Below are 15947 nucleotides of genomic sequence, written 5' to 3'. Positions count from 1 at the left end.
TAACTGTCACTTTTAAGTAGGATCAAACCACCTTGGTGGATCCATTCAACTGATTGGGGGTTTTCTGGTTCCCACAAGTGCACCACAACTGGTCAAGGGTCGTGGTATGTCTTTGCCTGTCTGTGGGAAAGTGCATATAAAAGATCCCTTGCTGCACTACGAAAAATGTAGTGGGTTTCCTGTGATGACTATGTCAAAATTACTAAATGTTTGACATCCAATAGCCGATGATAAATTTGTTTTAGTGGTGTCGTTAAAGAAAACAAACTAACTTTTTAGTAACTTCTCTTGATAGGCGGCATACCATGTTGTTATCAACATTCTAGACTTCGACGCAGACCACCCGAGATTAACGTCGTTTGACATCAGTGACTGCTACCCCGACACCGCCAAAATACACTTCAGAACACGCTTTCCAGGTTGGCTTCCCTGAAATATTATATCTCTATCTTTGTCTCTGTCTGTATTCAAATACGTTCTGTAAATGTTAATCTGCGATATTTGTACACATATTTTACCATTGTAAACTCGCGGTAAAAAGTTCCTGTGCACCAAATATTTACATATAGAATATCCTGTGCACCAAATATTATTGAGCGTGTACCAGTGTCCCGCGGTCCCGTCAGTTGCACGAGCTATTCATGCTTTGGGATCACAAATTGCATTACTAGCATTCTTGGTCACGTGCTCCTGTTTGACGTCATTTTTGTTATTGGACTCTAAAACTATTGTATGGATTCTCATCACTCAGAAAAAATATTTTCGTTGGTATCTAATTTTAATGATGCACAGGAGCTTTTTTCTGTGAATATGTATGTTAATAATATTCCATTTTTCCTTAAAGGGACATTCCTGAGTTTCCTGCAATTTTTTAGATGTTAACGACTAACATTGACTTTTTTACGATTGTAATTACATATAAAATATATATTTCTGCATAAATATTAGTGGCTTTATATTAAACGTGTTTCTGGTAGTTCTAATATTTGCACTAGGTTAAATTTCATTTTATTTCCTAAAATATGTGTTTTTGTACGTGCGAAATTATTTGAAGCCAAATCTAGTTTCGACTACTTACAAATATTAAGACGACCAGAAACACATTGAATATACAGACACTGTTATTCTAAACAAGAAAATACGTTTAATATGTATGTTTAATCGTAGAAATATATTATTAGTCGGTAACATCTTACAATGCAGCAAACTCAAGAATATCCCTTTAATTCCGTTTACATTTCTATCCTCCTCCTCTCTCTCTCTCTCTCTCTCTCTCTCTCTCTCTCTCTCTCTCTCTCTCTCTCTCTCTCTCTCTCTCTCTCTCTCTCTCTCTCTCTCTCTCTCTCTGTTCGTCTTGATGTACTAATATGTCAGTACTGACATCTCGTGCAGGGCCTTACTCTCCAGACACGGAGAACTTCCTGATTAACGCAGCTCACATACAGATGTCTACCCAGATGACTATATCTCCAATGCGACTACAACGGTTCAGCGTGGAAGCGGATCACTCTAACATCTTCATCAATGCTATTCTTGTAGACATGGTCCCGGCCTGGGGTGAGTTATAAAATTGTCAATCAGTTTTCTCAAAGATTAAGTTTAAAAAAACAAAAAACCATCAATCGCCAGTTACTTCATTAGCAATTATATGTACTCTGTCTTATTTTAACCTCACTGATTAACACATCATAGGAGCATGTAGCATTTGGAACTAAGAGGCCGAAACTAGGATTATTTATAGGTTCATAAGTATATTAAATACACACTCAAACATTTATAGCTGGTCATAATGAGGTGCATGGTGAAGCCGCAGCATGTCCCTTTCGGTGTTGGATTTCTTGACAAGTCCCAGCTCCAGACTTGCTGTCAGTTGGTATTTCTAGGTATCAACCGAACCCTGGGTGCACGGTCCTACATTGCCTGCACGGGCAATGATCTCCCATTGACTGTCAAACACACGGGAGACACCCATAACTGCACCCGTGACGTGTGTGAAACTAGGTGTATGTGGCTTTACTCCTCCGTATTGACCCTATCATAGCACTCACTCTGGGTTGGAGCTGAACATTCATAAAATATAAGTTTAAAGATTGTCCGTCTACAATCTGTGCGAAACATATTTTATTTTTTAAAAAATCCTGATGGTGGAGCTACATACTAGTATATGTGTGTTGTGGACTCACTTAACTAGAGGAGATATTAGGGAATATCTCTGTTTAAATCCTTGTTTTGCATCGTGTGGTAATTCAGGTTGGAACGTAGCGCGTCTTGTTGTGTTTGGTAATGTCTTAGTTGTCAGTCTGTCTACAGAACTGTAACTCGATATCTTGATGTGATTGTTTGGCGCGCGTCAATCGTTTTTTCTTTCAAATGCATGCAGAATCGTCAGGATGTTTGACAATTCAGAATGCTTGGATTAGTCATGGAAATAAACATTTACCCATATCCAGATAAGTCCCTGTGCTAAGTCCAGGCTAAAGCTTTTCGAAGCTATCGTAGCGTTACGATATCATAAAACCATCGTAGGCTATGACGTCACTACAGCACACGCCATAGTGACGTCATAGCTTACGATGTTTTTATGATATCGTTGCGCTAAGATAGCTTCGAAAATATGGGCCCAGGCTCATGTCTCTAATATTGTCTTGAGACTTTAACGTCATATCAACGTCATACAACTTACATGCGTGTAACGTCATATCAACGTCATACAAATTACATGCGTGTAACGTCATATCAACGTCATACAAATTACATGCGTGTAACGTCATATCAACGTCATACAAATTACACGCGTGTAACGTCATATCAACGTCATACAAATTACATGCGTGTAACGTTGTTAAATATTTGAGTCTGGACTCAAGACTAAGTTGTATAAACATGAGCCAAGATCTGACGATTTTGGTTTGTAGGATTGCCGAACACATTTGTAGGTGATGATACACCCCGAAATACAGTAATTGTACAAGAGCATACTGTAACGTTATACGCCATCCAGGGAGGAAGGAATTACCGTGGGAAGAACAAGTATTGCAGTTTAAAGTAAATCTTTACTGGATTCAATCTTCAGAAACGTGTTTACATATATGTACGAATGACATATATTTAACACCATTTCTTACATATGCATCCACTGAAGTGACACCCTTATAACCTCGACAATCAAATAATATAATTTTGGAATGACTGGTAGAGAAAACCAAGTACCTCTACATTTCTGTAATGCTTAGAAAGAAAATAGTTTTTCTGTTTTCATACAGCTGAGTTCACGTATTTACCCGGGAAGGTGGTGGAGCGGCAGGATGACCTGGTAATCAATGACGTCATAGATCCGCGGTACTGCGCCACACTGTGCAACACCAACAATGGCTTCATGTGCAACAGCTTCGACTTCTGCATCTCCGACAAGACGTGTCGACTTAGCCGGGCACACGTCGGTGACGGCAGCGTTGCCGTGGCGTCTGTCAAGTGCGACCACTTTACGAGTAAGCTGTTAATTCGGAAGCTTACTTTAAATATATTGTCACGGGTGGATTTATACGGTGACCCATGGGGCCATCCCTTCCCCTATTTTGGTAAAGTATTGTAGTGGATTTGGGATGAGAAGGTCTTGTTTATCAACGTCATCAAATTGGAATGCATTAATATCAATATTATCCTCCCATTAACCACTCTTCTATCCGCCCCTGGCTATGACGTATTTGGTGGTGACCTATATATGTAGCAATATTGATATGAATGCCAAGAGCACACTGTAACGTTATACGCCATCCAGGGAGGAAGGAATTACCGTGGGAAGAACAAGTAAGACAGTTTAAAGTAAATCTTTACTGGATTCAATCTTCAGAAACGTGTTTACATATATGTACGAATGACATATATTTAACACCATTTCTTACATATGCATCCACTGAAGTGACACCCCTATAACCTCGACAATCAAATAATATAATTTTGGAATGACTGGTTTAATTAGCTGTCAATGCTTCTGGCACCCGACAAATTCGTTTTGTAAGAATAGTAGTAGGAAGAAGTTTGTTTTGTTTAACGACACCACTAGATCACATTGATTTATTAACCATTGGCTTTTGGATGTCAAACATATGGTAATTTTGACACAGTCATAGAGAGGAAACCTGCTACATTTTGTCCATTAGTAGCAAGGGGTCTTTTATATGCACCATCCCACAGACAGGATAGCACATACCACGGCCTTTGATATACCAGTCGTTTTGCACTGGCTGGAACGAGAAATAGCCCAATGGGCCCACCGACGGGGATCAATCCTAAACCGACTGCGCATCAAGCGAGCGTTTTACCACTGGGCTACTTCCGCCCTGTGAATAGTAGTAGGAGTAGCAGTTGCATTAGCGGTGGTGGTAGTTATAGTAGTAGTGGTGGTGGTGGTGATGGTGGTGGTTGTAGTAGTGGTGGTGGTGGTGGTGGTAGTAGTAGTGGTGTGGTGGTAGTAGCGGTGGTGGTAGTGGTAGTAGCAATAACAATAATAATAATAATAATAACTACTACATCATTATTGTTATTATTACTATTATTATTTTGTTGTTTTTGTTATTATTGTTTGTTTTTATTAATATTTTTGCATATTATTGTTGGTTGTGCTCCTAGTCTGTATGATTGAGATTGGTGTTATTATTTTTATTATATTACCTCATTTGTAACTTGTTTTGTCTTCAGGAACCTTGTCAACAGGAACTGTGTCTGTACCTCTGACCAAAGCGTTCGCTCAATACCGGTCACTGGTTTACAAGGGTCAAATGTACTTCGACTTAACCAATGACAATGGCAATGTAAGCAATATCTCTATTTGCACAGACAGTAAAACATACAAATAAATCGTTGTAGAAATACAAATGTAAATTGCCTTTCATCAAATTAAAGGCCTCAAGTAATGCAATGTTTATTATAATATATTATGGATGTTTGTGAGCTTGTGAAAGCAGGATGGATTAGATCAGTCTGTATTTTAGTTGTTTGGACTGGGGGGTGGGGGGTGGGAGGGATAATTACCACTTTGAAATATTAAGAACAGTGATGGTTGGGGATACATCTGTATGCACAACCAAACTGCACAAATCATTAAGGATATACATTCTTTCTGCGCAAATGTACGTGTGTGGTTATATCTATTCCAATGCAATCAGATATTCTGTATTCTGTAATGCTCTGAGATGTTCTTTGTGCATTTTGATGGTTTTGTTATGCTTGTTTTGATGTGTGTGTGTGTGTGTGTGTGTGTGTGTGTGTGTGTGTGTGTGTATGTGTGTGTATTTGCATTTTGGACAGTTTAATAGCATATAGTTTTCGTTTTTAGTAACTATTATGATGTTAAATTTTAAGTACAAACGAAACATAAACATTCTTTAATTTTAACAGGACCAAGTATATACAGCAAACGATGTTGAGATAACATTTGGTAGGTTTTTACATCTTTCTGTTACTTTATTTATATAATAATACTAATCATCATAATATCAATAGTAATAGTAAGCATAGCATATTGTGACATAACTATCATGAATGAATCAGAATGATACTAATATTACCATATTAAAAACCATAAACGCTACATTATACTAGACGTAACCCGTGCTTAGCACCGAAATGTTTCGATGGGGTGGGGTCTTACACGGGGCTTACCCAGCAAAATACGATCGCCGTGTAGATAGCCAGCATTAGTAGCCATGTCTATGTTAAGTGAGAAAGATGCCGGCTTCCATTGTCGTTGTATTTATGGAATTCATCTTTGTACGCAATAGTTAGCACGATATGTTTATGGTAATCAATTGGATCTGAACGCAATGTTCCTTCAGCTCTATGTTCCCTCAGCCAACCCTAACCCTAACCCTGAGGGAACATAGAGCTGACTACCGTAAAATGATCCCTGAAAAGTGTGGCATCTGTTAAGAACAAAGAAGATTATCGGCAGTACAAATCAAAAGAGAAACGGTCAGAACGATCGCAAACTGTTAATGCGGCCATCCATATTACATTATAAATAGCAATAGTTAGTTCACTTAAATTTAGAGGGGTTCTGTTAAAAACTAATAAGACTTTTAGTTCATTATAATAATTTAAATTGAATACTATTCAGGTTTTTTTTTTCATATCGTTGTTTGGTCGAAATCGCTAATAATTATGTTGAAAGGTGACTACAAATTATTTAGGTATTGTCTTTCAGGATTCACTTTTAAAACTATGGCCTTTGAATAAAATGTTATAATTTACAGATACATTTACATGTGTCACAGCCAACGAAGAATTATTCATACATTTAAATATTAGTTTTAAATATACACTAATTATGTGTCAAATAAGATTATGTTAATTATTTATATTGGAAAAGGTCGTTTTACGTTAACAATTATTTTAATGTATATTTTACATATTCAGTGCGTATGTAAATTGGGGTCATTTGCATAAAGTTTGACCAAGTGGTATATTACAATGGCTGCTAACTCGGTCTCTTCGCACACAGATTGTATTACTAATATTATGTTTTACCATGTGTTAACAAGAACTTTCGAATTTTTATATTGATTTGGTAATCACATCATTGATGCACTTACGTTTGTTTGACACCCAATAGCCGTTGTGTTCTTTGTGCTGGAGTGTCACTAAACATTCATTTATACAATATATCATTGTCGATCTCCGTTTTCAATTGGTGTAGGGTTGATGAACAAAACGTCGATGCCGTCTCTGGGAGACGCGTTCTCGTATCGGTCCGAGGTGGTGATCCCCCAGTACAAGTACGTCACGGAGACTGCGGTGAGTGATTCCACAGTGTTTATCAGTGTTTATCTTTTTACTGAACTCGCACTAGCCAGGACCATGGGTAACTAGCAACCCGTTTCCGTAACACGTTAGATTGTCATAGAAACCAAAACTGTAGTCCGAGAAATGAAGTTAGGGGCGGGACGTAGCTCAGTGCTACAACGTTCGACTGATGCGCGATCGATCTAGGATCAATTCCCGTCGGTGAGCCTATTGGGCTATTTCTTGTTCCAGCCAGTGCTGCACAAATGGTGTAACAAAGGCCGTGATATGTACTATCTTGTCTGTGGGATGGTGCGTATAAAAGATTGATTGCTACAGCGGATGTCCTCTTTTAATATCTGTGTAGATCTTAACCATGTGTCTGACGCCATATAATCGTAAATAAAATGTGGTGAGTACATCGTTAAATAAAATATTTCTTTCCAAAGAAGCAGACCAGAGGAGATGAAAAGCGAACATGACGTTGGATTGGTTACATCATCAGAATGCCTCTAACAGTATTACCAGTTAGGCCAATAGAAGCAGTTGTAATCTTTGGTAACGTCTTTATATACTGGGCTTCATTGTAAACGCGCCACCTAACTTTAAAGTTTTACTTCTATGGCATATGTGAGGCTGCTATAAACTGCTCACACAATAACCATGACCCTTGTGTACGATTTGGGGGTTATTTATTGCCTACCAGAATACACTGACTTATACAACATTAGTTAAATGTATTATTATTTCTTCTCATGTTTTTCTTTATAACTGCATATCTGACTTCCGTATATTCCGGGACGAATATATTGTTGGTAGTAAATCTTAAGGCAGAGATTAATTTTACTTATAGAATGCAGGAAATTGCATTTCAGGACATCTAATTTTCAAAAGTTTACGGGCGAGCATATTCGCGAATCACCTAGAAACTTTGCTTTGCGCCCCCTGGTCTCAGTCAGCCCCACTCCAATGTTTACTTGCTTCCACCGTGCCTGATATTATGTGCATCGCAGCACGAAGAGGATTGAGCAAGTAAAGTAGGCCTCAAGTTAAAAATAGAATTAGGGTACAATAATATAGGTTCTTATTGAGGAAGACAAAAAGGACACTTATAAAACATCAAATGGTACTTTTCCTGCTAGCTTGGATCCTGTTGGCCGTGGTGTATCTACAGGTTGAGAATTTCGCTTCACATTCTACGGGTCGTAGGATCGATCCTCATCAGTACATGTATTAGGTTATTACTTGTTCAACTAGGTTTTGTACATTTTATATATACAATGTTTAGTTTGCTAGGATCTGTCAATAAAAGATGAACTACAATGTTGCCTGAATTGGTAGCTGAGATATAAGGGTCCCCACTCCACCCCCTTGGGGATATCCAAGATATATAAGGCACGCGCTATGGGCGCTCAGAAATCTCTAGTTACCTGTAGGCCCGGACGCATGCAAACCACAGAAAGGGCCGTTCAGGTACTACGTACAGACGGGAAAGAACAATGCGAAATTCTTGTAAGAAATGGTGGCCGAATGGGAAAGAGGGTCTGGATCCCTGAATTCTTGCCCACGACTCACGCATGTACTCGAATATTTAGATGGATATTACAGAGGGGATGTACCTATTTATTTTAATTTTTTTTATCGTAAACACTATTTGTTTCTAAAATGTTGTCTTCTTTTAAATATACAACTAATAATTTCATTTCAGGTTTGGTATGACGCTAAGAACCAATTGGTTCGATTTGATGTACGGATCCCTGTTCCAAACACTGTGTACTATTCTAAAAATCCAGTTACCTATATCCAAGACTTTAATACAGGTATTCAACATAAGTTTGTTTTTAAATATTAATTAACTTTACAACTGATTAGGATCTAATGATAAAACTTGTGTCTTTGTATGATCACAATACATTGTATTTTGCAAAATACGTATTCGATTTGGGGTTTTTTAACGAATTGTAAATTTACTTTACTGTATATATTTAATATTATAAAAACAAAAGTAGTTTCTAAAACCCTGAGGAAGTGGTTGATACATTTCGTAGGACAAAAATAGCGTGTGCTTGACCAGTTAACGCTTATGTATTTTGTTTTGGCAAAAGATAACTATACATGGTAAATGTCAAAATAAAAATTGGTACATGCATTACAAATGTCCAGTTAGCGACTGCAGCAATTGCTTTATTTGTTCAAATTTATAATTGTACATGTATACCGGATAATTAATTACTAAATTCTATCTACATCTCAGTTTATCTGATCAAGAAAAAAAAATCAGTTGAATGGATCCATCGAGGTGGTTCGATTCTGCGACAAAAGCACCTGAAGCGAGCACTTAACTGATTGAGCTAAATCTCGCCCTTTCTCGTTTAGAATAGCAGTGTCTATACATCCTATTTATTTACGGTCATGTGCTAAATCTCGCCCTTTCTCGTTTAGAATACCAGTGTCTATACATCCTATTTATTTACGGTCATGTGCTAAATCTCGCCCTTTCTCGTTTAGAATAGCAGTGTCTATACATCCTATTTATTTACGGTCATGTGCTAAATCTCGCCCTTTCTCGTTTAGAATACCAGTGTCTATACATCCTATTTATTTACGGTCATGTGCTAAATCTCGCCCTTTCTCGTTTAGAATAGCAGTGTCTATACATCCTATTTATTTACGGTCATGTGCTAAATCTCGCCCTTTCTCGTTTAGAATACCAGTGTCTATACATCCTATTTATTTACGGTCATGTGCTAAATCTCGCCCTTTCTCGTTTAGAATAGCAGTGTCTATACATCCTATTTATTTACGGTCATGTGCTAAATCTCGCCCTTTCTCGTTTAGAATAGCAGTGTCTATACATCCTATTTATTTACGGTCATGTGCTAAATCTCGCCCTTTCTCGTTTAGAATAGCAGTGTCTATACATCCTATTTATTTACGGTCATGTGCTAAATCTCGCCCTTTCTCGTTTAGAATAGCAGTGTCTATACATCCTATTTATTTACGGTCATGTGCTAAATCTCGCCCTTTCTCGTTTAGAATAGCAGTGTCTATACATCCTATTTATTTACGGTCATGTGCTAAATCTCGCCCTTTCTCGTTTAGAATACCAGTGTCTATACATCCAATTTATTTACGGTCATGTGCTAATGATTGTAGTAATGATTGTGCATTTGTTATTGGAAGGTAACATCTGGTTTGGCCAACTACAAACACTAGGACGACACCGAACACCTTGTTTGTACACATAGTGATGGTCTAAGGAGGAACATTTAATATGCAAATTTTAGTCATCAACAAAGGAACTGTTAATCTGAAACGTTTACAATGGCATCAAATTGAGGACAGTCTCTTTATATTAATGCCATGGATTTAATCTCATCTTGCTCTATCCATTATAAAACGACTTAAGAATTTAAAAAAAAATCAAACATGGTTATTTGAGGAAAAGCCTTGTTTAGTGAAACATATTAAGGTCTTTAACGTCCATAGTATTAAACTGTTTTGGAACATTTTCATACTATGCCACAAATCTGAGAAATAACTATCTTTAACGTGTATTGTTTGCATTGTCCTAGCATACATCTATATTGGTTTGTACTACATACCTCTATTCATCTTTTTCTGTGCTCTACTGATTAGCTACCCAGCACCAAGTTAATAAAGGAAAGGAAATTGAGTTATAATAATTACTGACCAGCGGATAAACTATTAAGCAAAATACAGGTATTTTGAATTTACAGAGAAATGCATTGACGTTAACGTAACCTTTATCTGTTTTTCAAAGATACCTTATTTATATTAAATATATCTTACAGCTAATGATTTGAAAATGTGATTTAACACACGGTAAGTATGATCTTATTACAGGCATTGCCTACGGGATCGACCAGGTTGGGGGTAACTGTACGGTGGCCCCCATTGACCCCAACCTCGAGATTGACGCAGCTATCAACAAGGGTGCCCAACAGAGAAATGGCTACGTTCTACACCTCAAGGGTCCGCTGGAGTTGTTCAGAATGGATGTATCTTTTGCCTACGCCGGTCAGGTGAAACAAAATGTCGTATTAGCACAGAAACTGTGTACTAGTTATTGGTAAATTAAATATATACTCAACAAAATTAATTAGAGGCCAGTAGACACTTGCTAATATACTCTTCAAAACAGTAAGGGAACTTGAAATATTAATGTTAATATCAACTATTAGACCGAACATACGTTTTGACCACAGACATCCTAGTAAAGAACGTTCAGGTCTGTTTATCAACACACCAAAACACATTCCATAGTTTGCACATGCATCACGCAGTTGCCCCGTACACGTGCGTGGGGTGTCATTCTCGATTTTGACCATTTCCAGGAAGGTCCATTAATCACCGTGCAACATTATTTCTGTCAATCCTTTTCATTCTGTTGATCATACAGTTGTTATTGTTTTATTTTTAGGCATTTTTAATTGTTTGAATTTGCGATTTACTGATTAAAAAAACCCATCACTTTCAAATTTCACTTCTGACCCAAATCGTCCTTCAAGATCTTTGGTGATCCAATCTGATTAAAATTAGCTCTACTGAGGTTAGCCAGTAGATCTAACAGCATTGCGTGGACTCCCATGTCCTGGTGACATTTCATCTATAAATAACAATTTAAATATCGACCAATTACATTTCGCCTTTTATAGCGTTATTCGGGAGCATACAAATTCTAAAAATATCGGGCGAGACTATTTATGCAATAGGCGAACTTGTTGGTCGAATGTTTTCAAATTCTTTTTCAAATCACTGGCATGATTTTGCAAGTAAGGTTTTGACTGGTCGAATGAAAGGTCAACTGGACATGAGCTCCATCGGGCTGCTGTTAGATCCACATGTAATAGTGGAGCTAATTTTAATTAGATTGTTGGTGATCAAAAACCTACTGTAATACTGAACTACCGGTTGTAATGTTTGCCCAATAAATTCACTATTATCATATAACTATTCCCCACAGCTAATATACCTTACAAGTTTGGCAATTGTAAATTCTTATTAGAGCTCCTCTACTTTTTTTGAAGAGTATATTTTGCTAGTGTTATATTATTTTATCAAATTCTACTGCGCAAAACCAATACCACAAACGTCATGATGACCAGCAATGCACTTAACATTAAAAGATATTGGTCTAAAATATAGCATCCTGGGTGAACCAGTTTTGGTGAGCAAAAGCATTCGGTTCTAAAACATATCAATATTTATAAACAGACAGTTGTTATTCAAATAGCTACCTTTTTATTAGTATGTCTACGCTTCAAATGAGCACTAAACTGGCCGCTGTGTAACAAAGTTTATTGCACATGCTTAAAAAAACTGCAACATGCATTAGCAGTAAATATTATTAACTACGTAACCTGTTTCGGTCAGTGAAACGTTTAGTGGTATAGCTTGCAAAAACTTTCCAACTTTTCAGTGTTCTATCAAAACATGTATGTTGAACAAAACATATAAAATATAATAATTTATTAATATATATATATATATATATATATATATATATATATATATATATATATATATATATATATATTGAGTCCTCGAGAACTAATGTTAAAAGACATTTTTAGAAAAACGAATATAACAATTCTGATGTCTTGCAATCATGTTATAAGTGGAGCAAATGAATATTTATAATGGTAAAATTGTTTGGTTAAAAATATAAGCTGCATTTTGAATTTTAATAAATATATAAACAGATATCCAGAAAATATTTATGTTAAAACATAAGGACCATTTATTTTGGGCAAGTATCTGTAAAGAGATTTACCAGCAGACGCCGTGACAACCATGTGACGTCAATAACTAGACAGCAGTACAGCTGAGAACAGACAGAAATAGATTTTAAATTAAATTTTCTTTCAAATTTCAGTCTTTGAAAATCATAGAAAAAAGGTATTAAGAAATGTGCAGTGTTTATGAGTGGGCTAAGTTCAATCTTGCTTTCTTTGCTGGTTTTAACCTTATTTGTACGAACATGTCTGTGGATGTGACAGACATTTGTTTACTTTCCCAATGAAAAAGGTCAACGATGTTAGAAATCTTCAAATATACGTACTGTTGCGCACAAACGACACAACCACCGAAACAGGTCCCTCACCGAAACAGGTCAACGGACGATACAAGAGCTACAAACTCGGGATAATCCCTGTAATATTGTAGTTGACCCATTTAACATGATGATACATATTTATCACAGACGTACGTCGTTTTGAAGAAATATAACACAATATGGCTCTTTATGGAGAGCCAATCGCTGTTCCCACTTTAAATAAATTGCTGGGCCCCATTAGGTTATTTACCGTTCCAGTGTTACACAATTGATATAGCAAATGACGTGGTATGTGCTATCCTGTCTGTGTGCTGCTGCATATAAAAGACCCCTTGTTACAAATACAAAATGTAGCTGGTTTCCTCTCTAAGACAATATATCAAAATTACCAAATGTTTGATATCCAGTAGCCGATGAATAATAAATCAAAACAAACTTCTAAAGAACTTGTTTTACAAACTCCTGACTCTTTTTGTTTTTACTGTTGCAACTATATGCGAACTAAAATTTTTAAACACACAGATGATCCAGAATGGTGGTAGCGTCATCCAATAACATTAGCGGTTGCAAGATTCACTGTGCCCGAATGCAAGACTATAAAGTTTGACGCCCATACCTTAGTGGATATATAACACCGTATCTTGTCGTTTTTCGATGGTGTCGAATTGCAAAAACTAGATATACATTGTATATTTTAAAATGTTTTCCGATTCCATCCTACTCTAAATGTCTATTGACCATGCATGAAATCTGACTGCCGCCTGAGACACCTTTTAACTGTCGACAATATTTGATCCATACAGCTGTCTGCCTGTTGGCATATCTATCTGTATACGTCTACCTGTCGGCCTGTCTATCTGTATATGTCTACTTGTCGGCCTATCTAGCTGTATATGTCTACCTGTCGGCCTATCTAGCTGTATATGTCTACCTGTCGGCCTATCTAGCTGTATATGTCTACCTGTCGGCCTATCTATCTGTATATGTCTACCTGTCGGCCTATCTATCTGTATATGTCTACCTGTCGGCCTATCTAGCTGTATATGTCTACCTGTCGGCCTATCTAGCTGTATATGTCTGCCTCTGTTGGTCTGTGTCTGTCAGTGTGTGTTTATGTCTATATATTCCTGTCTGTGTGCATTCTGTCCCTCTGTCTATATCTTTCTTTTATTTGTATTTCTTTCTCTCTATCCTACACCTCGACGTAAAACATGGGTGTTTAATTGCTCTACTAGCTTATAGGGAGCCATTTAACGTTACCATATTGATACCATATTAATTCACATGCTACGGAGAGCTAAACTTACTATCCTTGAACTAGTATCAGAGGAGTGATAGGGGGGGGGGGGGTTAGAAAGTGATATCTCCCATTGCACGTCGAGGTCTGTTTTTCTGTTTTATTCTAACCATCTCCTTAATTCTCTTCACGTATGATTCACATTCCCATTTCATTCCGTTTCGTTGTTTTTATATGTTTTCGTTTGTTTCACTGTTGAGTTGATTGTTATACATGTACTGGAAACCATTCTTCTATTTGTCTAGAAAACAGTACGCGGGATTCTGTGTAACGTATTTGAAGCGGTCATACCAGATTACCAAATAGTGGGAACCAACATCACCAGCAGGGCCACATTACAGTACTTCTTTCAAGCTGTGAGTCATTTTGAAATGTTTCTCTAACAATCAACAACAAAGGCTGCAAAACATATATCATCATCATCAACAACAACAATCATTCGATTTAATAAAATAGCATTACCCAATATGTAATCAGGATAAGCTGTCATTTGATTTGAGAAAACAGCATTACCCAGTATGTAAGCAGGATATGCTGTCATTTGATTTGAGAAAACAGCATTACCTAGTATGTAATCAGGATAAGCTGTCATTAGATTTGAGAAAACAGCATTACCCAGCATGTTATCAGGATAAGCTGTCATTTGATTTGAGAAATAGCATTACCCAGCATGTATTCAGGATAAGCTGTCATTTGATTTGAGAAAACAGCATTACCAGTATGTAACCAGGATAAGCTGTCATTTCATTTGAGAAAACAGCATTACCTAGTATGTAACCAGCATAAGCTGTCTTTTCATTTGAGAAAATATTGCTATAGAATGCAGACGTCATGCCACAATGGTCCACAATACACTACCTGAAATCCAAAAACACTTCTTCATGGCTGCAAAATAATTATTTTAAATGGTGATTCATTCTTCCTCTGTCTGCCTCAGACGATCCACGATTTCAGTTGGCTTCAACAAAATAGGTGATCTGTTAAATTACATTTGTTATACATGTTCCTAATTGAGTATTTTTCAGGTTTGTTGATTTGAAATACATTTGTTTAATGAATAAGAAACGTTTACACTTTAGTGTTAAATTTACACCACTTATTTATGAACTATTTTACCAGAGTGACTGGACAGCTGTCAGTGATGATGGTTCGGACACGACTAAAAACCAGCCCGTCATGATGAAACATTACACCGACTATGTAAGTTAAAATGTCTGCCGTTTGTCAGTGAGAGGGTGAGGTATAGCTCAGTGGTACAGCGCTCGCCCGAGGTACGACACATCGCAGGGTTGTTTGTCAGTGAGAGGGTGGGGTATAGCTCAGTGGTACAGCGCTCGCCCGAGGTGCGACCCACCCATCGCAGGGTTGTTTGTCAGTGAGAGGGTGGGGTATAGCTCAGTGGTACAGCGCTCGCCCGAGGTACGACACATCGCAGGGTTGTTTGTCAGTGAGAGGGTGGGGTATAGCTCAGTGGTACAGCGCTCGCCCGAGGTACGACACATCGCAGGGTTGTTTGTCAGTGAGAGGGTGGGGTATAGGTCAGTGGTACAGCGCTCGCCCGAGGTGCGACCCACCCATCGCAGGGTTGTTTGTCAGTGAGAGGGTGGGGTATAGGTCAGTGGTACAGCGCTCGCCCGAGGTGCGACCCACCCATCGCAGGGTTGTTTGTCAGTGAGAGGGTGGGGTATAGCTCAGTGGTACAGCGCTCGCCCGAGGTACGACACATCGCAGGGTCGTTTGTCAGTGAGAGGGTGGGGTATAGGTCAGTGGTACAGCGCTCGCCCGAGGTGC

General features: G+C 37.8%; 1 protein-coding gene across 1 annotated transcript in view; it reads left to right on the top strand.

Annotated features, from left to right (window-relative positions):
- LOC121374640 overlaps positions 1-15947 on the top strand; it is a 60148-nt gene that overhangs the window by 27699 nt on the left and 16502 nt on the right. Inside the window, 9 exon segments of the mRNA XM_041501748.1 lie at positions 296-419; positions 1393-1557; positions 3264-3488; positions 4699-4806; positions 6695-6792; positions 8489-8600; positions 10648-10826; positions 14402-14512; positions 15276-15356. Coding sequence (XP_041357682.1) covers positions 296-419; positions 1393-1557; positions 3264-3488; positions 4699-4806; positions 6695-6792; positions 8489-8600; positions 10648-10826; positions 14402-14512; positions 15276-15356 — 1203 coding nt within the window.

Source organism: Gigantopelta aegis, chromosome 6 (assembly GCF_016097555.1).
Source record: "Gigantopelta aegis isolate Gae_Host chromosome 6, Gae_host_genome, whole genome shotgun sequence".
Taxonomy (NCBI): domain Eukaryota; kingdom Metazoa; phylum Mollusca; class Gastropoda; order Neomphalida; family Peltospiridae; genus Gigantopelta; species Gigantopelta aegis.
This window is presented reverse-complemented; position numbering and strand designations above follow the sequence as displayed.